The sequence below is a fragment of the Drosophila guanche genome, unplaced genomic scaffold, assembly GCF_900245975.1.
Source record: "Drosophila guanche unplaced genomic scaffold, DGUA_6, whole genome shotgun sequence".
NCBI lineage: Eukaryota > Metazoa > Arthropoda > Insecta > Diptera > Drosophilidae > Drosophila > Drosophila guanche.
The window spans coordinates 2681480-2704642 of NW_022995743.1; the positions used below are offsets into that span (position 1 = coordinate 2681480).

The 23163-nt window shown below is 49.6% G+C and overlaps 3 protein-coding genes across 3 annotated transcripts; 1 reads left to right on the forward strand and 2 right to left on the reverse strand.

Moving 5' to 3' along the window:
* Positions 1-1597: 1597 nt before the first annotated feature.
* Positions 1598-2992, forward strand: LOC117591897 (growth arrest and DNA damage-inducible protein GADD45 alpha). Its single transcript, XM_034285282.1, has one exon. The coding sequence runs from the start codon at positions 1897-1899 to the stop codon at positions 2377-2379; it is 483 nt and encodes a 160-aa protein (XP_034141173.1). The 5' UTR covers positions 1598-1896; the 3' UTR covers positions 2380-2992.
* A 7999-nt stretch (positions 2993-10991) lies between these two features.
* On the reverse strand, positions 10992-13202 carry LOC117583472 (bromodomain-containing protein DDB_G0280777). Its single transcript, XM_034271783.1, has one exon. It carries the CDS (start codon positions 13185-13187, stop codon positions 11193-11195), a length of 1995 nt encoding a protein of 664 aa, XP_034127674.1. The 5' UTR covers positions 13188-13202; the 3' UTR covers positions 10992-11192.
* Positions 13203-17344: 4142 nt separating this feature from the next.
* LOC117583464 (peregrin) lies at positions 17345-23118 on the reverse strand. Its single transcript, XM_034271774.1, has 4 exons — positions 21723-23118; positions 20401-21659; positions 20068-20339; positions 17345-20001 (listed from the first exon to the last, which is right to left on the reverse strand). Exons 1-4 carry the CDS (start codon positions 22864-22866, stop codon positions 18330-18332), a joined length of 4347 nt encoding a protein of 1448 aa, XP_034127665.1. The 5' UTR covers positions 22867-23118; the 3' UTR covers positions 17345-18329.
* Between the last annotated feature and the right edge of the window lie 45 nt (positions 23119-23163).

The window sequence follows — 23163 nt, forward strand, 5'->3', positions numbered from 1 at the left end:
TCAACCCATTTACATGTGTAATAACACATTTAATTATTTATTTATAAATGTTTCAATGTATTTTTAAAACTTGTTATTCGACACAAACAAAAACTGTGCAAAAAACCCTTCGATGAGCCCGAAACGAAATAAAACCCAACCCCCACAACCATAAAGAATGTGAAAACAAGCTGTAGGGTCGACTTAACTGATACCCTAATGGAGGGAGCGTTGCAGGATTTCATTTACATATTTTTATTTATTTCTTAGAACTTTCTTCAAAGACATTTCGAAGCATTTTTCTGAATAATACTTAAGGCCACTTTATCGCGACCATAACCAATCGAATGTGTAGAATTTATAAGGTCCCAAGCTTCCCCAAAATACCATAATACCCATCACAAATCCAAAGTAAACAAATAATTCATTAAAAGGTGCATTAACGGGACTGGGAATATGTGCGCGGTAGTTGAACCCCCAGGGGGGTGATGGCTGGGGAAACGGTACCAAATGGCGTAGTTTCTTCGCTCCCTCGTTCAGCGAGGTTCAATTGATCAAAATTTCGCGTGAATATTTATATAAATTTTCGACACGTTCCCACGTGCTCAAATATCGATGCGATGGACAGGGAGCACACGGATATGCGATAAATTGATTAGCAGCTTCCATTGTATTGTTCGTGGTCTGCTCCCATGTTTGTTCCAATGTCTGGTGTCCGAAGCAGAGCAAATAATCGAGTACAAGAAGGAGCATGAGGAGGCGTTACCCGCTCTCGTTCGTTCGCTGCACTTCGGGCGAAAACCAGAACAGAAATAAATTTAGCTCGAACTCATTTCGTTTTCAATAAGAAAGGTCGTTAATTAATCATGCCTGAGACACCCAGCACCATCGTCGCGTTGGCCAAAACAACGCATTAAACACAGACGTCACAGGGGTCCGTACCCGGTGACAGTAGCAAGAACCTGTTGAATGCCTTTTTGGCCTAGTGCCAAATGGTTCATGACCAATCCACTAATTTCCCGGTAAAAAGTGTTCAGGAAAATGGTGGGAAATCATACAAGTTTGCCCGAATTTCGCTGAGCAACCTTTTGTTTCAATCAAAATTACTTTTTCTGCTGAAAAATATTAAAAAAGAAGACTCTTAAATTAAGGGAGACACTTTTGGGCCAGACAGGTGCGTGTGCCTGTGTGTGTGAGTAGAGTGGGAGAGCGCTTCCGAAGTTGTATGACCTCGATGCGTGATCCAAGGCGCGACAAACTGCAGTTGCAACCCATGGAAAGAAACTCCAAGACTTGCTAATTGCCCCGAAATGAACGGAAATCTTTTCCCTACCAGTGAAAAAATTACCGATTTTCGATGAGCGATGCAAAAATGGTGTGAGAGAGAGGCGTGAAAAGAGAACAAGACTGAGAGAGTGTCCATGTGTGTGAAGTGAGCCCCCATGAGAAAGCTCTCTTGCTCTCACTCTTCCTCTCTGCCATTCGTTCGTTCGTTGGCGCTCGCTCTCTCTCTCTCGCTCGTTCGTTCGTTTCTGATGAAATTCAATGGGAAACGCACGTTTCGGAGAGCACAGCTATAAAAGCTCGCGTTCGCCCGGTTGGGGCATTCATTGTGAAATTGCAAATCAAAATTGAAACAGCGGGAAATAACGGTTGAGAGCGGATCGCAAAGCGTGCCACACACAAAACGTGAAAAGAATTTCATAATCAAAAGTTAATCCAAACGCTACAACAAGCAACAACAAAAACCCACAACAACAATCAGTGCCAGCCAGTGACAAGCAAAAAAGTCAAAAAGAGACTAGCCAAAACCACACAGTGCTAAAAGAGCCTACAAAAATTGATCAAGTGCCGCCAAGCCGCAATATAATTTCGCCAGAGCAAGAACTGCAGCAGCCACTGGAATACCTAAGCAACATGGTCGTCGATCAGAACTGCACAATGCACCACCTGGACATGGAGCTGGACATGGAATTGCCCATGGAGTGTGCCCCCATTGGGCGCACCGTCAAATCGGCCCTTCTCAGGGCCCAGGACGAGTCGCGTGTGATCGTGGGCCTGTCCGCCGCCATCAACGTGCTGTCCAAGTCACCGGATGGCTCCCTCTTTTGCCTGATGGCCGTGCCCAAGGACGGAGACTCTGCCACCCACATGCACGAGGTGCTGCTGGAGGCCTTCTGCTACGAGAACGACATCTACGTGATCAAAGTGGACGATGCCACCAAGCTGAGCCGCATTTTGGGCCAGGAGACGGTCGAGTCGTGCTGCCTGATACAGAAGACCTGGACAGCCGACCAGGATGAGGAGCGCCTGAGCAAAGCCGAGAATCAATTGGTTGACTACTGCGAGGCACACTGGGATGCACCCAAGCAGCCCACTGTGCAGCTGCCGGCCGTGTAGGCTGTGTGAGCGGGACAGCCACATCATTGAACACTAAAAACCCCCGAGGACAGTGGGGCAAACATGGTTTAAATTGAGAGAAACTTTGCAATGAGCGAAAACCAATAACCAGTTAGAGGTTGATGTACTCCAACGTCTTGGAGAGTTCCCCGAGGGAAACCGACGTTTGGGCTGCCACAGCCACATAACTTGTACATACATATGTATATAAATATCAGTCATATACATAGGATGTACATACCTATATATGTAAAATCTTATATAACTGTACACGAGAGGAGGAGTCAGATAATTGGAACTGAAAGGCGACCTTCGTTGGGGCGGGTAGAACCTGCCTCTGAACACCCGCGGAAGTCGCTCTCACAGTCCCTCTTCCCCTTTGGCAACAGCAGCAGAAGCAGCAGCGGCAGCAGCAGAGACGCAGCAGCAGCAGCAGTAATTTTGCGACACACTCATACACTTACACACAAAAGCGCGTGACCAGCTGCCGCTTCACACACACACAACTTTTACTTGCTCAAAATTTATTGATAATGGCAATTATTCTGTTCACACTGATCGGATGCATGCCGTAAATTGTACAGTAAAAATTAAAGCACATCCGAAATAATGTTAAAAATTAAAGTTTTGTTATGTTAGCTTTTCCCAAGGCATAAAAGAAAGAAAAAATGTAAAAAACACACAAAATTGTTATTTAATTATAAGCAAATTAAATTTAAAGATTTTTTGTTGGTAAAAAAAAAACTGAACCAACTAAATACAATGTTATATAAAGACCAAAACTCCACCTCTGTCTTGTCATTTCTTTGGTTAATTATTTCAGCAAGTTTTCTCCAGCCATTGACGTCAATCATGGCAAAGGCCTGGCTGATGGAAGTCCCTCATTAATCTGCTTATGAATAAGACTTTTGGGGGCATTCCCCAGCGATCCGTGCCATGCATATGCCGTGGCCCTTATCAAATAATTCTCGGAACGAGCCCAAGCCATGGCACAACCATAAGACAGCAGCTGAAAATGGGCACAATTTCGATCAGTTGGTTTTCGACTTTGAGTTGCGCTTAGAGGTCTGAAGAAGAGCTTGATTTATGCAACAGGTGCCAAATTATGCAGCTAGCTAACTAAAATATTATCAATTATGATACTAATGAGATGTCTGGCTATTTATTTATTCTGTTATGCACTCCACTGTGCACTCACACTGCTTGACCTGCTTCCACATATCATCGAGTGTTAAACCCAAACGTGTCTGGTCCGTGATCATGCCAATTGAGTTAACTAACCAGACAGATGGATGGATGGCTGTTAAGCAGCAGCTGCGACATGTTAATACAATCAATGCCAGACATCGCAAAATGTTAGCTTAATGTACGAATCCAAAGTAGCAGACCAGATGCGGCGGCCAGCCAGGAAGAGCAGCGCAGAGCAGAGCAGAGCAGAGAGCATGTGAGCGACTCGTGGCAAACACAGGGAAAATCACTGGGAACAAAAGTTTGCCACTGATTAGGACGATTAACATGAATTTGGGTATGGGTATGGTCCAGACATAGGTCAGTTAGGAGGAATGTCTGAGCACGATTTATACGGGGAAGCGGCTCAAACATTTCCACTCTTCGTGGTAGCAAAAATGCTCAAAGAGGACTCTAGTGCATAGTACCCCAACAATTATCAACTGAACTATTGGATGATTGCATTACGGAGGGGATTTACTTGCTAATAATTTAAATGTACTTTTGGGTCAGCTAATATTTGCCCGACTTTTGTTTACCTTAAAGCCAATCGGCACTTAATCATCGGCTGTACTTTACCCCCAAGTCGGATTTGGTGAATTCCAAAGAACAACTTCGGCGCACCGATCCACACTCCATTGTCATGTACCGATTCCGGCCAAGTCATGCCGGGTTGAGTAATGGCACATGCGGCCATTGACTGAACAATTGAAGTTGGCTGCTTCTCTGTCGGGAAACGGGGAAGTTTAGTTAGACAGTGAATGGGGACAGTATGGGTGCTGGCTGGCTGCTGTTATGTATGCAAATTGGATCGGCAATCTTTGCACTCTGTGCGCCAGCACAGAGATTCGTCTGTGTGTGTTTTTTGCCGGAACCAAGCTGACAGCGTGACTGGGCGAGATTTTTGTGAAGGCAGACGGGACGAGACTTGGAGAGTTGGAGCTGCCCCAGCTCAAAGTGCAAAATCTCAAAAGATTCACCTCCAGCGGCGATGTCGTCGAAGGTGAATGATTCACATCAAAACGGTGCCAGCCCCTGTCTCTCTCTCTCTCGATAAGAAATTAGCATAATTCTCAATGCAAAATGTACGTCAAATACTGGCTCAAAATACCCATAGATACCCCACTACAAAATACCCCCATGCTCAGGGGAACTCGATCTACAACCAGTCTGTTGGTCGAGCAAACTAGTTTTTGAGTTCGTGTGACAATGCCGCAGTTTTCTCAGCTGTTTCGAACCTGTACATGTGAGTGCCATGAGCTCGCGCTGTGTGTGTGGTGTCTGTGGGGTCCGTACACCACCCTATGGCCTGCACCACCCATGTACGGATAGCACCTGTAGAGCTCAGCGGCTGTGACGTGGTGGGGCCTCAACCTGAGCCGAAAAAAATGTCTATTTTAATTCGTTTATTTGTCTTTCTTATTCGCTTTCAACACGAAAATACAAAATATTTTTATTATTATTTATTGTTATTGTTACGAAGTATCTGTATCTGTGTAAACAGTTCTTGGCTCTGCTTTGGCGGTTTTTCCCCGCAAATCCCTATACGGATTTCTGTGGAAATCAAAACGAGAGCCTGAGAGCTGCCTTATCAATGCCTTGAATGCGCCTCAGCGCCAGAGCAGGGGATTATGCGGCGTAGAATTATCAGCTGCCCGGGACTTACGCAGAATAACACAATGACTACTGCGCATGGAGCTGGACTGACACGAAGCGTGCCGCTGAATTTCCCAGCCTCGAACAGCAGCCCATAGACAGGGAATCACACCACAGAAAGTGAAACAGACGCCACTGATAATGGATCAGAATTTCCATAATTTGGCCTAATCAAATGGTTCGATATTTGTTTACCCGCACAGTTCACTGAATGCTTTGAACTTTTCCACTGTTATTCCTTCAATTTGATTGATTAGATACTACCAACTCTCCCCCGCCCCCCCGTCCAATATTATTCCGCAGCTTAGAAAAATATGAAAACAAAAGCCGCTGTATTATGAATGAAATTTGAATGGCTTCAAAACGGGTTTTTACTCGGGGGAAATGTTTAAAAATCTGGATACCCCCCCTGGGTGTTGCTTGGGTTATACCAGTCAGCAGAAATAATGTAAAAATGTAATAATAAAAAGTTGTAACTGGTGCTGGGAACATTATTATACAATGTGTACTTTGACAGGCGAAATCTGTGTGGAAATAGTACTCGTATTAGGCATGAGTTCGCAGAATACCAGTCGGGGGGATACTCCGCGTTCCGCTGATAAGAAGTTTGTGGCCTCGTTTCGCCACAATTCTAATCATATGTGGAGCAATTGAAATTTATTGAAATTTAAATATTTACTTTCGCTTGCTTGATTTGTTTTAAGAATGCTTTCCAGAGAAAGCAAACCAAATAAATCTGTTTTAAATAAACAATTTCTTAATATCATTTAAGAGTTTATAGAGAAAACATAATAAAAGCAGCTGCCTCCTAAAGTGCGCCTCAGACAGATCCCTGCGACCCAGCCAGACAGTTTGAACCGGTTCGGTTTGGCATTTCACATGATCCGGTAAATCGAACAAGAGCAAATCGCACTTTATGGGTGGGTAAAACTAATCGGAAAGTCAAACATTTATAGTTCGGTTCATTGTGCGGACCAATATAACAGTCAAATAACGGCGCGAAGGTAAAACGCAATTGCACTTGTTACGGCCATTGATATAGAGCCCCGCGAGCCCTGCTCCACTCCATCAGCAGCAGGTTAAATATTTGCACAAACAAATAGCCAGGGGAAATTAGCGCCACATTAGTAATTGAGAGAGGCATAGACAGGTACTTCATTTAATTAATCTTTTTTCCTAGCTTTTGCTCTCTCTCTCTCTCCACACTTTGCAAAGCGCACGGAAGAGCGCTAGTGTGTGTGAGAGTGAGCGGCAATTAACGGAAGGGCGATGAATTTCACAAGAACACAGAATAGCAGGGTATATGCATGCAGGGTGTGGTGTGCATGTGCGGCTAGAACTAGAAGGTGCCTAAAATAGTCGCCAGCATTCTGGAAAGAGAGCAATAAGCTCGCAGCTGCACTGACCCTCACCTTGCACAATTAAAGCTTGCTCTTCACTATGTTTGCCTCTCCCACTCTCTGCGTGCGTTCGCTCGCTCGCGCTCTCTTTTGTCTGCTGCAAAGTGTGCCAAGCAAAGTCAAACGCCGATAAGATTACTGTCGAGTGACTGGGGATCTCCACCCCACCCTCTCCTGCTCCAACGCCTGACTACCTGAATGTCGCACTGCCTGACTGACTGACTGATTGACTTCGGCTGCGGCTGCGATGCCGGGGTGGTCACGGGCAAGTTCACAAGGTGCTTCCACCCAGCGGCCAGCGACATGTTCGAGCACGTTTGCACGAACACTGATGTGCCTTCGATAAGAACACAGTTATATTGCATATTTAACGATTTGTGAGGGCACATGTCCTGCACCATCGTCTTGGCTGCTTACGCAAATCAAAATCGAAAGACGGGCGCTCCGGTAATCCACAGCACAGCGTGTCGCCGCGAACCGTGTACCGTTATGCAAGCGAGAGTGAGCAGGCGCAACAACCACCCAGCAGTCAGTGCCACCCACCAAACAGATGCTGCAAAGGCAAACGAAGCGACCGACAACTGCGTCAATGTCATAAAAGTTTCTCACGTAAGTCAAAGTCAGAGTCAGAGACAGAGGCAGAGACAGTGGCTGGAGAGAGTACCGCTATACGTACACATCTTGTCGCCCGAATCTCGGCTTATCCTTTGTTGAAGCAACCAACAGCACTGGCATCGCCACCCCCAGGCCTGACCAAAAATATTGGGTGTATAAATACGAGTTTTATGGCAGTGTAAAAAATGATTTTTTACGATCTCGAGTGGATATAATGAAGTTATCTTTTGCCAGATCTCCAGCAAACAAAACACATTCAAAAAGGGAAACTGCACATTTCAAACATTATTACGAGCATATCGCTTACTTAACCCAAGAACAACGGAGGAAGTACAGCGTCAATGCCCAAAGCCAAACCCAAACCCCCGCAAGAAGTGATATAATTATGTACCGCAGGTTGTACTTGGTACACACATCTTATAACACTGCTTCTTTGCCTCCAACAGTGACGAAAGCGAAGAGTCTTTGTGACGTCAATACGCGAGGCACCTACGAAATATCACATGTGCTCTGTTCTGGGGGCGGATTTTAATTTGCTTTTGCTGTTGCTGCGGTTGCTTACTCCTACAGGAATAGCAGACTTATCCGCTGGGAAATCTTTCATTTTGGCGGCGAACCAATTTTTGAGCATTATTTAATACGTCAGCAGACGTCTGGCTTGTCTGTCTGCAAGAGGTTTCAATATTAAAGAATTTGGAGCATGTGTACACCTAATTAGGTACAGTTTTTCCAGCCACAAACCAACCAGATCCCCAGCGTCGATAGCCGTTTTTATGTTTTTTTGGAGACCAAAAAGGCAGAAAAATTATCGCAAAAAACGTGATAATCATAAACGCGTGACTATCATATCACGTTCCAGCTTTCATAATCATGCGACAACTGTGAAGCAGCGGACCTGGCAACAAGGCAAATTGTTTATCATTGCTGAAATGTATTATTGAGGAAGGAAGTAACAAAACACTCGGCCATATGGAGTGGCCAGAGTGCTCCCCACATCACGAACTTCCTATTGTTTCTGGGTAAAGATATTACATGCACTGCCCCACTGGAATTGCTATTAATAAATGCACAAACAAAATGGAACAGCAAACATGGCGAAATACCCGTACTTAAACTCTATCTAATCAGAATCAGAAGAAATCAATCGAAACTATGGTAGGAGCAAACATGAATTCAAGGAGAACGATTCTGCCATGGAGACACACTTTCTCGTAGATAAGAGGCAAGCGGTGTTATCAGCTACACACAATGTTTGCATTGGGCTCTGGCTCTGGGGTTCAACCCGTTCGTCTGTGTCTCTGACTGATGGCCAGCCACCACTTGACATTGTCTTTCTCATTACCGTCTGCGTCGCATTAACATCCAAGCCACACACACAAAAAACCAAAAATAACCCAACAAATGTTAAAAATAAACTGCCCGCCTGCTAAAAATATCAACGATAACAAATTTATAATAACAACGAAGGCAAATATTCTGCATAAATATCAAAGTAAAGAGACCTTAGCACAAATTCCTGTTCGTTCTTGTTCGTTTCTGGGCGTTTTCTTATCAGTAGTTCCGGAGAAAAACAAAAGTTGGCACAGAAAAAATCACCGTTGTTTGCCCAGCACTCGATGGGGGGAACTCCCCCAGTGGCATTGCCTTTTACGGCCAAGATAGCCAAAAGGCCAAAAACTGTAGAGTTTATTATTTAATGGCGATTACGAGTGCGATTTCGGGTGAAATAGAAAATGAATGACAACTGGCGCCTGAAAGAAGCAGAAAAACTGCAAACAGAAAAAGTGTGCAGAGGGATAAACGTTTAAACGATAATAATACATAAGTTAAATATTGAAATATGTAAACCCGAAAAAGAAATTATATTTCCGTCTAAAATGTTACACCTTCAACCGAAAAGTTTCCCATTCTTTCAATGATTTCTAGTTCAAGGAATCGCCCACATATGATGAGTGGGATTATTTTTATGCACCTGCAAAAATCCCCTCTGTTATATTTATTTGCTCTAGAGATTGCTTGCCCACAGTTCAGTTCTCAAATGCCTGAGATATTTCCCATTTTTTCAGCGAATTTCGATTCGAAAGGTAATTTAATTTTGGCAATCACCGCCCCGTGTGCCATTGTAAACACAAGATCGAGCACATTTTTGTGGAGCAGGGAAATAATTCGCACCCACAAAAGAAACTGCGCAGCGGCATGGAGTGAACAGACACGGAATGCCCCACATCCCATTTGAACAAGGCCAAATTGGGGGAGGGGGGGCTTTGTGTAGCCGCAAGTTGCATCAGCCAAATCAGATCACAGATATCGCTACAATTGGGAGTTGGGATTGATTTGATTAGGCAGCGATAAGGTTGGGTTTGTGTGGGATGGCAGCTGCCTCCCAGGCACCTTTAGACTTTGTACCCTGACAGGCACACATCAGGAGACATTGGCAATCTTTTCTCAAAGTGATTCATTTGCGTTGAACCTGTGGACTCGGAAGACGCTAAAAACCATCGGCAGTTCCGCTGTAATTTCTATGACTTCTGGCTCTTATCTGCCATTTCTGTCACATGTCTGGCAGTGGCATCCGCAGTGGCACTTCATCTGCTCCGACATCTTGTCCATAAATGGCCATAGGCATAGGAACATCTTTCATTAGTCACTTTCGCCAGACATTAGTCATGCTAGAGCCACGTAATCGCTGACGAAATCTTATCAGCGCAGGGCAGACAGGCGGCAGGGCGCACGACAGGTACTACAAAGCAGTGGGTGAGGGACGGTGCTCCAACGGTAATTTCATCAATTCCACCGGCGATTAACGGTTCGAGTTTGTGTTCGGTTTTTGTGCTAGGTCAGTGCAGAACCGCAAAGCACCGAGCACCGAGCAGCACCGATCAGAATTCTGTTTTGGGGGGATGCGATGCAAAGTGGATTCCGTTCTGTATAAATTTGTTCAACATTTTAATACCCGCTACTTTAGCTGGACACAAGGCTATATTGCGGCGGAGTGGATATATGTAACGGAGCCCATAATCCCAGTCTAGACTGCAGCTACATCCGTCTGTCCAGGCTGTGTCCAGCTGTCCAGCTGTCCAGTCTGCACGGCAGCTAGAACAATCTTTAACGGCTAGGCTAGCCCATACCAAATTTGGTATGTAGATTCTTGTTTGTGGCGCGCACACGCTGCCCCAAGTAGATCAAGTTTATATTAAAATTGAGCGACATCGAATAAATGTGAATAATAAAATAACAGGCCTCAATTTTTCAAGGAACCATTCGAATGCGCTTGAATAATGCCCAGCGCCACACTCTGGCCTAGTTCCAATTTCATAACAAAATCCTGCAAAAGCAGTTCGCAATTAGCGCACTGCTCGCACTGCCACAGGGTATGCTGCAGTGCGACAGCCAGCATTACCATCCGATGTACCGTTGCTCACTGCTTTGATATATGCGTCAAGTGCCGGACGGATAACATCTTCATCTGTGCCAGTTTACGGCGTCATTTGAGCGCCTTTTATGCGCATTCCTAAACGATCGGCCGATCAGTCCGACAATCTGGCGACTCCAAAATTGAAATTGAGAACGTTCTCTCGCGTAACTGTACAAAGGTATCAAGCATTCCATTTCCTCTGTGACCCAACCCCGCTGCCACCAGCCACCAGCCACCCGCCACTCCCACTCCCCCTTGCAGATGATTCTCATTTACGGTTCACCGTCTGTGTCTTCACGTTTTTGCGTTGTTTTATCAACTGAATTGCATTTACGAATTGGCACTTAAGCTATGCAGGTGTACGAGTATGAGTATGGGTGTGGGCATGAGTGTGAATAATGAGTGCTGGGGTGAGTGCGTAAAGCAGTGCGTTTGCTTAAACCTAAGGGCAATGCAAGTGAAATCGAATTGGACAATTGTTTGCGGGTTCAGGTTCTGCCTTAGTGATTGCAGTTCGGGTTCCAGGGGGTCTGCAGATTGGCCAGGCGCAGCTGCTCCAGCGCTATCTCATGGGCACGCAGATGTTCGCGTGTGGCCAGCTCCAGTTCGGGGGAGAACTGCACCTGGGGCTGGATGAAGGCCGCCGCAGCCGCCTTGTCCGTGTAGACAAACGCTGGCGCACCTATGGGCGCCGTGGATGTTTGTATGGCATTCGGTTGATTCGTTTGAATGCGCAAAAGGAAACCATTCTGCACCGACTGCTGCTGGCTGATGGTCGAGGCTTGGGTCTGAGCCGGAGCTGGGGCTGCCTGGGAGGCGAGCAGCTTGATGTTGCCACCCTCTGATGCACCCAGAAAGATGGGCAGCGAGTCGCTGGTTGTCGTCTCCGAGCCGGTGGCATAGTTCTTGGTGCTCTTCAGCTCCTGCTGCTCGGCCTGCCGCTCGGCATACAGCCGCTGGCGATCTTCCTCCTCGATTTTCAGTTGCTCCGCCTGCAGCAGTCGCCACTCCTGGCTGAGGCGCTCCTCTTCGCGCAGTCGCTCCAGGGCCGCTTCCTTTTGCTCCATCACCTGGCGCTCCCTTTCGCGCAGCTTCTCCTCGTCACGCTCAAGCTCCTCGAGGCGTATCATGTCTTTGATGTCCTCCAGCTTGTCCTCGGCCCTGACCTTGGCTTTGTTCAGCAGCTGCAGATGCTGCTCCCGGGCTAGCTTTACCTCGGGCGTGTCCTCAATCGGCTGTGGAATGACCTGTTCGATGCTTTTTATCAGTGGTGCAAACTGCGCACTGGGAATCAGCGGCTGCTGCTGCACATCGATGGGCTGACGCTGCAGCGCCTCATTGAACTGCTTGAGATGCTGCTCCCTGGCCTGCTTGACCTCTGCGGTTTCCTCCACTGCTTGCGGCGTCTGTAGGTTGCCTTCGGGAAACTTGAAGCTGCTTTGTGGTGTCTCGTAGCTCGTAGCTTGGGGCGTTGCCTTCACGTTGGCCTCTTCGGTGGGCTGACGCTGCAGCGCCTCATTGAACTGCTTGAGATGCTGCTCCCGGGCCAGCTTCACCTCGGGTGTCTCCTCCACGGGCTGTGGCGATTGCTGCTGCTGCGGCTGCTGTATGCCAGGGATGGTCTTGAGGATCGGCAACTCCGGCACGGCCTCGGGTTGGCGATGCAACGCCGCGAAGAACTGCTTGAGATGTTGCTCGCGGGCGAGCTTAACCTCGGGAGTCTCCTCCACGGGCTGTGGCGTCTCCTGGGTGTAGCCTGTAATCGTTGCTGACTTCACGAGGAACGGATTCAGTCCGTAGGAGTGCGTTTGCGGTGCCTCAGCGGACTTGATCTGGAACTGCTGTGGCGCCTGCTGTCCATAGATCACGGGCGTCGCCTGCTGCTGCTGCTGCTGCTGCTGCTGCTGCGTTGTCTTCAGCTGCACAATCTGCTCCTGTGGCTGATAGTGTCCCGTGAGCTGCTGGGCCTGCTCCGCGCGCAGCACCTCCAGGCGCGCCTCGTTCCAGATGCGCAAATGCTCATCGCGGGCGCGCTGCACCTCCGGACTGAGGCCGGGCACGGCGTCGAAGGCTGAGTACTTGACAATCTGCTCGAGTGGCTCGAACTGGGCCATCATTTGGGCCGAGGGCTGCACCCCCTGAGCGCGCAGGCGCTCCAGCTCGAGGCGCATGGCATTGTAGCGCTGCTCGCACCAGGCGCGAAACAGCGCCGTGTCCTGCTGCTGCTCCTCGGAGGCCAAGCCGGAACGCAGCAGACTCGTGCTGGCGCGTATGCCGTTCAGTGGCTCTGGATAGTTGTAGGCCAGCAGGCGCTCCGCTCCCGTGCCATCCAAGTAGCGCACATAGCCCTGAGCCAGTCCGCTGAGCACGGGGAACTCGCCACGGGCTGGGGCATAGGAGAGCAGCTGTGGCTGTGGCTGTGGCTGGATCGTGCGCACCACGGAGAAGGCCTGCACGGAGCCAAGGGCCAGCAGGCCGAGCACAAACAAACGCATCTTGAGGGGGGAGTCGCTCCTGGGACTGGTACTTGGACTTGTAGGACTTTTGGGCTGCTGCTCCAAAATTTCGCTACAACTTCGAAGGACTACTGCTGCCGGTTCTCGGGGATAGACTGATGCTGTTCTGGCTGCGAGTGGAGAGCTTTTATAGTGGAAAAGAACCGCAAGCCGGGACTGGTTATGCGATGTGTCCTTGGGTGACCAGACACCAGACACCAGACACCAGATACAGGATGTGTCAATAAATATTCTGTTGCCCCAGGTCTGACCTCTACCTCTCTCCCTCTTCTGCGATTCTTGAGTCTTCTTTTATCTCTGAAAACTTAATTGGCCAGCGTTCCCCTCTCCGCCTCTGCCCCCAGGACCACATTTCGCTTTTTGCCCTTTTCCGTTATGTGGCAGCCGCTCAAGGTTAGGCCCTGTTTTATTTTTAGCACCGACTGCTGGCAATTTATGGCCAAGTCCAGACCAAGTGAAAGGACACAACTCTGAGGGCCAGTCGATCGATCGCTGGCTGCACCGTTCCTTTGCCTATCGATTGATCACTGACAGAGAGGCTACATGCGGCTGGACAATAATTGAAATTTGTCAAAAAGTCTCACTGGGAGGAACAGCGCCCCCTGCAAGCAGTTCACTTATTTTTGTACAGTCGCCGTCTGGTCGCGCCTGCGAGACGCTTCTTGGCTGGCAGCCGGGAGTATCCAGCTAATACCCAATATGGCTTTTGGGCGCTGCCTGCGCTCCAACCGGTTCGGCGACTGTTCAAGTTAATTCCAGCCGGCGCCGTTATACGGCCACAAGGGGGGCAAAATGCGAGAAGCCTCTCCTGACTGGAGAGCCAGTTCGGGCATTACAAATTATATCACACAAAAGATGCCAGTGCCACATTCCTGTGGTTTAAGACTCAGCGGCAAATCCCCTTTTTATTGTAATCAAATTAAACAAAAGCAGCAAACAGCTGTGGCCAAGAAGCGCACAAAAAAACAAAATACACCCAAATTTATACATACAAAATGACTGCACTGCTTTGACTGCTCACTGCTTGGATTTATGGCTCCAATATTGCCAGAGCCTTAGCACTGCTTTGATTTCTTGGCTCTATCATTTCTTCGTTTTGTTTGGCAAAATATTCCCTTCAGTCTCACTGCCCCAGGGGAAATTCCTTAGCTCCTTCTTCAACCCTTTCAAGCGCATGTCTCTCTGAGCGTGGTGAATTGGTGCTCCCCACAGCGCACAACGGCAGCAGCTTGTAAGTAAATTCCCCTTGGTTGGTTTCCTCACTCTTTCTTCGTTCTTCTTCCACTCTTTGCTGTCAAATTTTCAGCGCTTTTTGCAGCTATCTCTTGGGAGAGCATTTTGCTTATCTGTTGCCCCAGCTGATAATCTGCCTCTTTTTTGGACATTTTTGTGCTCATTCATTGATCACATGCCATGGCTTGGCCTGGCCCCATTGTTCGATTTCATTGCCAGATTTTCACCCATAAAAGTCACCTTGGCTTCAGGCTACAATTTTCACACTCTGACAAGACGAACTCGAACGGGGAAGACACATGACAACGCGGTGACTGTGACTGTGTAATGGGCATGTGGCATACCTCACGTAATGCCCGAAGCCTCAACTTTCACAGGCAGAAAATAGGCAGAAAACATTTCATAATCCAGCCACACAGTTGGCATAGAAAGCGTTCGGGCAGCTGGCAGCTGTCTTGTTGCCAGGCGGAAAGATCGCTCTCAGATAGATTCTCTTCTTGCTCGAACTGACCATAGTCACGTTGCCGCAACGCACATGTGACGTAGATCCAATGATGCGCAGCCTCTGCCCCCATGGTTACCACTCGTCGTCTCTGCTCTCGCATCTTTTCGGGGCGCGTGTGGCTGCTGCGCCATCAATTGCTGCTTTTAATTCTTTTGTTGTGCCCAGACTCTGGCGTTCGATGTGCCATTCAATGAACGCCGAAAAAAGGGAGGCACGTCCGCGCTAATTGGAGCAGTTCAAAGTGCCTGCTGCTCACCACGTTGCCGCTTATCTTATCAGAGTAACAAAAGTCAGAGTAACAGCCAAAATGATAGCCAAAGCAGCAATCGCTGAGCGCTGCATGTGGCAGATTTGTAGTCGTTAATTAGTCCACAATTAGCGCATTCATTAAGGTGTCTGGTGGCCCAACACGCCATCTCTCGCTCTCAGAGCTTTGCAAACTTTTCCCTCAAAAAATTCCGCAAGCCAGAGGGCACAAGTTTATGGCCACTTGCATGAATAGTGATGCTGAAACTGTAGGAATAACAGCTCCGTGCTGCAGAGATTATGCAGAGATGCAACTGTAATACAACTGTATTTACATGCACATACATACGCCACCCCCAACAGTTATATCAGCAGCAGCCAAGTTGCTGTTACCAGTCTGACTGTTAACCACTGCTGTTATGTTAATGTAACTGCTTTGTGGATCGCTTTCGCTTACCTGTACAGCGTTTGTTAGCTTCAAATATAATCAAAATATTCCGCAAGCCAGAGGCCAAAAGTTGATGGCCAAGAAACGCACTTGAACCAGCAGCAGCAAAAGGAATTCCCAAAGTTTGTCTCTTCTTTCGGCGGCAACGTGCAACGGATCACGTGCCTCTGTCTCTACGAAATAACCCAAGACGTCACTGCAGCTAACAGTAACAAGGCAGCGGCAAATAAAACCGATTCAGCTGTGATTTTTTTATTTATTTTTGATGGCAGGTTTTAGAGCACATTTTGGAGCAGCTCTTCCAGCACTTTTCCTACCTCACAGCCACACTCAAGGCCATGCATTTGTATGCCCAACATATTCTTTATTCAAAGCAAAAATTCGCTGCGCTCTTTTGACGTCACTTTGGCCGCAGCAGAAACTCGTTTCTCTTGGGCATTTCCCGCACTCGCAGTTCCGGGGACGAGGGCGAGGGCGCGCAAATAGATCATAATTGCGTTCAGTTCAGTGATAAATAAATACATCAATTAGAGCGCCAACGCAATGACCTACAGCTGGACACTTGGCCAACACTTGGCAAACTCGTCAGCGACAACCGACAACGAAAGTAAATCCAATCCGTAAACTTTGAATCGTCGACAGCAGCAAATTAATTTGCATTTACAATTGAGGCCGCCAGCTAATGGAGCGGGTAGCTGCCAGGTATTTTTGGGCGTTCTATAAGCCAGAGTTGAGCTGAAGATTGAGTTGTTGTGACTGTCAGACTTAAGCCCCGCTTATACACTTGATTTGTGGCTTAAAGATCGCTGCCACAAAACGATTACAATTATTTGTTGTGGTAAATGCGTTGAAAATATTTCAAGATTTTGTTCTGTCACGCAGCACAAAACAATTCCATTTTTTAACGCACAAAAATGACTTTGTTAATGCTCGAAATTAATTGGCCTAATCATGTGGCTGGACCGTGACGTGTGAATGCTCAACTGTGAGGTGGCTGAACAGCCGCAGAGTGGATGGAAAAGTCATAAAAATGTAATTAAGGGCCGTGTAAATCACTTAACATTTAAGAGGGGAATGTTTTTGAAAGATAATTGAGCAGCTAATATAATTAGAAGCTTTATTCTGTTCTAATTGATTGCGAAACATAAAAAGCTGTAGAGCTGTAGTATGGAATAGTGATGCTGAAACTGTGGCAATAACAGCTGTAGAGATTCTGCAGAGGTGCAACTGTAATTACATACATACATACACCACTTCCCCAACTGTTATATCAGCAGTAGCCAAGTTTCTGTTACCAGTCAGACTGTTGGCCACTGCTGTTATGTTAATGTAACTGCTTTGTGGGATCGTTTTCCTTTTGTAGCGACTCCTCAACTGTCTACCCTGGCCAGTAATCACACAACTGTAATTACGTCTGTGTAAAAATAAACATGAAACTGTAAAGCTGAAACCATCTGTTCGGGTGATAATTGATAAATCAGCTGCTGCCGAAGGCAACCCAAAACGTGGTTTAATGACCTCAAAGTGTAAGTAATCAAAATGAATGTAAGCCAGTTCATCAAAACAAAACACCCTGCCCCGAACTGCTGACGCAGTTTAGGCGACACTTAGCACGTGATGGCAGCAGCTAAAACTGTGCAGCCAGTGCGCACAAAACTGTCAGCGAAACTTTTTCACGCAGCGGAAATGCAAAACGGAAGAAGGTTTGTTTAAAACATTTATTTTGTCTGCATTTGAATTTATGTTTAAGTTTGTTTGAATAACATTCAATCTTGTTAAGGTCAAAGGTGGTGGTTGTGGTGTGAGGTGTGGCTTGGAATTGTGTGTGGGGGGAGTTTCAATACTTTCAGACCTAAGCAAACGCAGGATTCCTAGCATGAATCACACGCACAGTAACTAACTATAGTAATAATCATTATGTACAGTAAAGCATAATCCTTGCGGGGAAATCAAGATATATAACTGTATATATATCAACGCACACACACACACACACACACACGCAAGCACGCTCTTTTACAGTTTTTTTTTTAATGCTATTTTGTAAATTTTTCATCTTGATTTTTAAGGTTTTTCTCTTTTTCTTTACACACTTTTTGCTTAACGTTTTTTTGTTTTCTGTTTTGGAACTTATTCTGTAGCTTGTTGTTGTTGTTGTTGTTGTTTTACTTAAAACTATTTAACTTAAACATTGATTTGATTTCGTGTGAAACATTTTGAGGTTATAAATTCCATCTTGTTGCCGCGTGTTTCCGGTATTCATTTAAGGTTCAAGGTTTGGGGTCTGGGGCATTTTCTCTTAACACTTTTCGTTTCATCGCAATAATTAATAATAATAATAGAAAAATCCAAATAACTAATGTACAAAAATCATCGCTTGGGATTACAAAAACACACACTAAAAACTGTACACAATCGTGGGCAAAGGACACTTGCAGTGGGGGGTTGAGGGAATCAAACGAAATACGCTAATGGAGGGCCTTCTACTGCTTCTGCTTCTGCTTCTGCTTCGTATAACAACAAATGACGTAAAAATACACACACACTATAAAGAGCAAGGATCAAGGATCGAGGGCACATATTTATAGTAGAAGATTCGGGGCTGGGGACTGGGGAGAGGGGGCATATTTTATGGCTAATTTCGAGCGATGACGCGCATTCAGCACAAACTCAATTGGGCAAATAGCTTTCACATAATCGGATCGGGCCCCTGGCCCTCTAGATCCGAGACCTGACTCTGATAGTGCAACGCATCCTGGTACGCCTTCTTCACGGCCTTCCGCTCCGCCGGCTTCCTGGACTCGATCAGCTTCTGCTGATCCACCTGCTTGTCGATGCCGAGTATGTCCAGCTTGTTCGCCGGCAGCCACTGCCACGTGCGCTTCACATCGAAGAAGAGCACCAGGAAGACAATGTCGTCGAGGCAATTCTTGCGCAGCGCCAGCACATCGGTGGGCGGTGCCGGCAGCGGCACGCCGTTGTACACGAACCCCTTGGGCGTCTTCGGGTCGAGTATGAGCGCGGGATACCACGGATAGCCGCGGCACTTGGCCCACACCAGCTGCAGCGGCTCCAGCGTTGGTTTGTGCGAATTGTGATGCCGCGTCATCGTTACCACCTCCTCCACATCCATGTCCCCGTGTCGACTCTTGTTGTTGTTCATGGCTGTCGTCGCGGTTGCCGTTGCCATTCCTGTTGCCGTGGTGTTTCTCCTCGCCTTGATGTTGTTCACCAGCGGCGAGACGATGCTGGGCGTGGCCGAGCGCAGCTTGCCCGCCTTGCGCATGATGGGCGGCGGTGTGGCCGTGGAGCTGGTCGTGGACTCGCTGAGATTGCTGCGCCGCTTGCCACGTCCGCGTGCGGCGGACATGACGGGCCCCCGTGCTGCCAACGGTATGGGCGTGGGTGTCGGCGTGCTGCGGTTTGTTCTCGTCTTGCTCGGCCTGCCGCGTCGCTTCGGATGCTGCTGCCCATCGTTCAGCAGGGGCTCGTCCTCGCTGGAGCTGCCGCTGGCGCCGCTGCTGCTGCTTATGGCCATGTTCCCGTTGCCCTGCTGGCTGTTGTTCATCCCGAGGCTGGCGTGCTGCAGATCCATGGCATCCGTGGTGCCGTCCTGCGTGGACGTGGACTCCCGCTCCTCGCTGTGCCCGTCGCTGGCCTCGTCGCTGTCAAAGTCCGAGCAGCTGCCGGACATGCTGAAGTCCGAGCAGCTGCTGCAGGGGCTGCTCGACTGCGAGGGTCCCTCGTCGCTGTCGCTCACATCCCGCTGGTTGTTGGCGCGATAAACTCGAAAACTGTCCGGAATGCGCTCGAAGAGGCGACCATCGGGCAGTGGTTGGGCTGCAGCTGGATTTGGGGACTTCTTTGGTGACATTGAGGCACTGTTTCGCAGCTCGGGCAGGCGACGATAGCGTCCCGGCCGCTTGGGCGACTTGACGCCCAAATTGAGGCTCATCTTGCTGCTGATGGACAGCGCCGTGGATGTCAGACTGGCTGCGGCAGCGGCTCCCGCGAGTGCACCCACACCGGGTGTCGTAGCGGTGCTCAAGCCCGCGGCGTTTCCCCCGCTGTTGCAGCTGCTGTTTTGTGTCAGCGTAAAGCTCGAGACGGCAGCAGAGTTAAGGCTGGCATTGGCTGTGGGCGTGGGCGGCACACTGTTGAGTGAGGCCACGCTGGTGGCAGCTGTCGCCGCTGTAGCATTGGAGGAGCAGCTGGCACTGGCACTGGCGCTGGCGCTGTGGCCCATGGACTGACTGCTGGAGGACTGGGAATTGTGTTGCTCCTCCTTCACGGGCGTGGACAGTGGCTCCGAGGGCCGCTTGAGCGCCGCCTGTGACTTGCGCGTGAGCAAAATGGCCGTTCTGCGGGTGGGAAATGTCAGGGATAAGGCTGGGCTCGTGGCTATGGTTTGATTCTGACTCTCTCACCTTCGATTGATGCCCACCGGCGAGCTGCTGTTGTTGAGACTCTTGATGGGGCTGCAGGGCGGCGTTTGTGTTGTGCTGAGCATTTCCTTGGCTGTCTCCTCCTCATCAGCGTCGCCCAATGACTCCTCCTCAGAGTCTTCATCCTCGTCCAGCTCGTCATCCGGCTCCAGGTCCATGTCCATGGCGCTGCTGTTGAGACGTTTGCGTGGTCGCTTCTTGGAGGGTGAGCCTCTGGCCTCATCGTCGTCGCTGCGGCTACGATTGGCATGGCGCTAACGGGGGAGGGAAGAGACATTAAAGGGAGAACTTTAGAGGTTTGGGACGTGCACATACCGCTGCATAGCGCGCCTTTTGCAGCGTCTTGCGCATGCGCGTAATCTCCAGGCGAATTTGCTTGATCTTCTTCGTGCGATAACTGGGATTCTTGAGCACCTGCGACTTGTCGGCGAGTATGAGCAGCTTCTGGACGACATCCTCGCTGGCTGGCAGCGTCAGCAGTTGTCGCAGCTCGTGCTCCACCTCCGCCTCGACATGATCGACATGCGAGCGCTGTGTGCGCTCCAGCAGCCCGTCCCGCTGCAGTTCCTTGCGCAGCTGCACGAAGAGCGGCGCCGCCTGATCGCGCAGTCGTATGCCCGCGCGATAGAACACCGTGTCCTTGTTGTTGTACGCCAAACAGTTCTGGATCATCAGATCAAAGTCACTCTCCAGCTGCTCCAGCGTCGTGTACTGGCAGTCCTTGAGCCGCGTGCGCATTGTGCCCAGATCCATGGGATGCTTCACAATGTCCGTGTAGTCGGGCACCTCGCTGATGTCCACCGGCTCGCGGAATATCTCCATGGTGTCCCGCGCCTCCAGCGCATCCAGCAGCTTGGTCAGCGCAGACTCCAGCGGATTCAGCTGCAGCATGACAACCTCCTCGGAGATCTTTACAAAGGCCACCTTCAGCTTCTCCCGCTTGCGCACCAGCTCGCAGAGCAGACGCGCACGCTCCAGATCCTGCCGCAGGCACTGCCAGTACTTGAGCTGCCGGTACAGCTCATTCGTGTCCGGGGAGCCCTCGATGCCGTTGCGCTGAATGACGCCGTGATTGTGTCCCTGGCTCTGCAGGCGCCGCAACAGCGGCACACCGTTGCGATAGTGCCGCTTCAGCGTCCAGTAGGCAATGATGCGATCGAGGAACTCCTTTTTCTTCTGCATCGTCACCATGGTGGCGATCTCCTGGACACGGTCCGGCGGTATGGTCGGTATCAGCACCACGGGCGCCGTGGAACGCTTCTTGGCCAGCGCCTTGCGTGCCTCGCGCATCTTGTGCCGCGTGTCCTCAAAGTCCGGCACGTTCATTTTCAGCTTGGCATCCGCTGGCGTGTGGGCGTGGCAGTAGGCAAACTTTTGCACATGCATCGAGGAGTCGTTGTGGCCATCCTTGATGGTGTCCATCGTCATGTAGAGGCCCGCCTGCTGCGCACACGTCACGTGGAAGGCGGCATAGCAGCTGTTCCTGTGGCACTGGATGCAGGCGCCAAGACCCTTCTCCTTGCACACATAACACGTGAGACGCCAGCGAGCGGGTGGAATGGTTTCAATAGAATCTACAGGGAGCAGAGAGCTTAAGTTAGTTCAAGGCAGAGGCAGGATCGGTGGCAACTACAAACCAATTGGCTCCAGGAAAACGGTATTGGCAAACCGCACCTCGGGTATCCACAGAGCGCACACCACATGCGCCCACTGGCCGTGATCCGTTTGCTTGAAGGCGCCACCCGCATTGGGGCAGAGAACACAGTTGACCGGCTTGCTGGGGGATTGCAGGCAACGGCGGCAGAGCCACTGGCCCTCGGGTATGTAGGGCACACCGTAGCAGTCCTGGTGCACCGCCAGGTTGCACATGTCGCAGAAGAGTATCACGTTGGTGTTCTGGCACTCGCCATCGAGGCAGATGCAGCACACCGCATCATCGTCCACCTCCACGCCCGTGGGCGTGCCATTGGCCGCCGCCTGGAAGTGCGACTCCTTCTCGAGGCGATCCATCAGCAGCTCCATCGTGTCGATGCTGACGGCTGTGAGGCCGAGCTTGTGTCGCTCCTCGTTCATGTGCTCCAGCCAGGCCGAGTCCTCCTCATCCACATCGTACTCAATCTCACCGTCCAGCTCCTCCAGCGACTTCTCGATGAAGCGATAGTAGGCCAGCGGTCGGGGCGGGGCGTCAGGCACATTGTAGTCTTCGATTTCGCACACCTTTGCCACCGGCACCTGCACCTTGGCCCACGGTGCATTCTCCTCCAGCGGCGCTGCATCCGCATTCAGGATGCATCCCCGCTCCACCAGCGCAACGAATTCCTCCTCCTCCACCAGCGGCAGGGCATCATCGATGCCCAAGCGCACGCTCTTGCCCTCGATATTGAAGGTGACGGTGGCCTCCTCCTCATTGTAGGCGACCAGTGACTCGGGATTGGCGTACTGATGCCGCGTGACGCTCCCACTGCCAGCGCCAATGCCGCTGCAGGCTCCGTTCTTCGTCTCTCCACCCACGCTGCCCGTCGCATCCCCGCCGCTGCCGTTATCCTTTGGCTTTGGCGTCGAGTGGTGCGTGGAGCGGGAGCGCGCCTTTTTCCGATGCGGCGTCAGCACTGGCGTCAGCGGCTGCGGATTATCGTGGTCGTACTTGACCAAATGGTATTGCAGTCCCATGATCGTCTTGTAGCTGCGGTCACAGTCCCGCACTGGACACGCATACGGTGGCTGGGATTGCTTGTTCTTTACACCTTTGCAGTACTCCAGGGCATCGAAATCGAGTCCCATGGCTGCGCTGCTGCTGCCTGCTGCCTGCCTGCTGCGGGTGCTGCCTGCCTGCCTGCGAGTGTAGCTCTGCGTGTGTGTTGGGACTTCTGGTTACGAATTGGGGACAAGTGTGTCTACTCCCGCATACGGTTTCCTATATATACATCTTATTGTTGTGGTCGCAATGCGCGCGGTTTTTTTGTTGTCCCCCTTTCCTAAGTCGGATTTTCGTAGCTTGTTGCAAAAAACGCGATATTAACAAATGCGCAGTGTGACCGTGGAACTATCGCTAAAATATACCGTTGCGCCGTCAAAAAT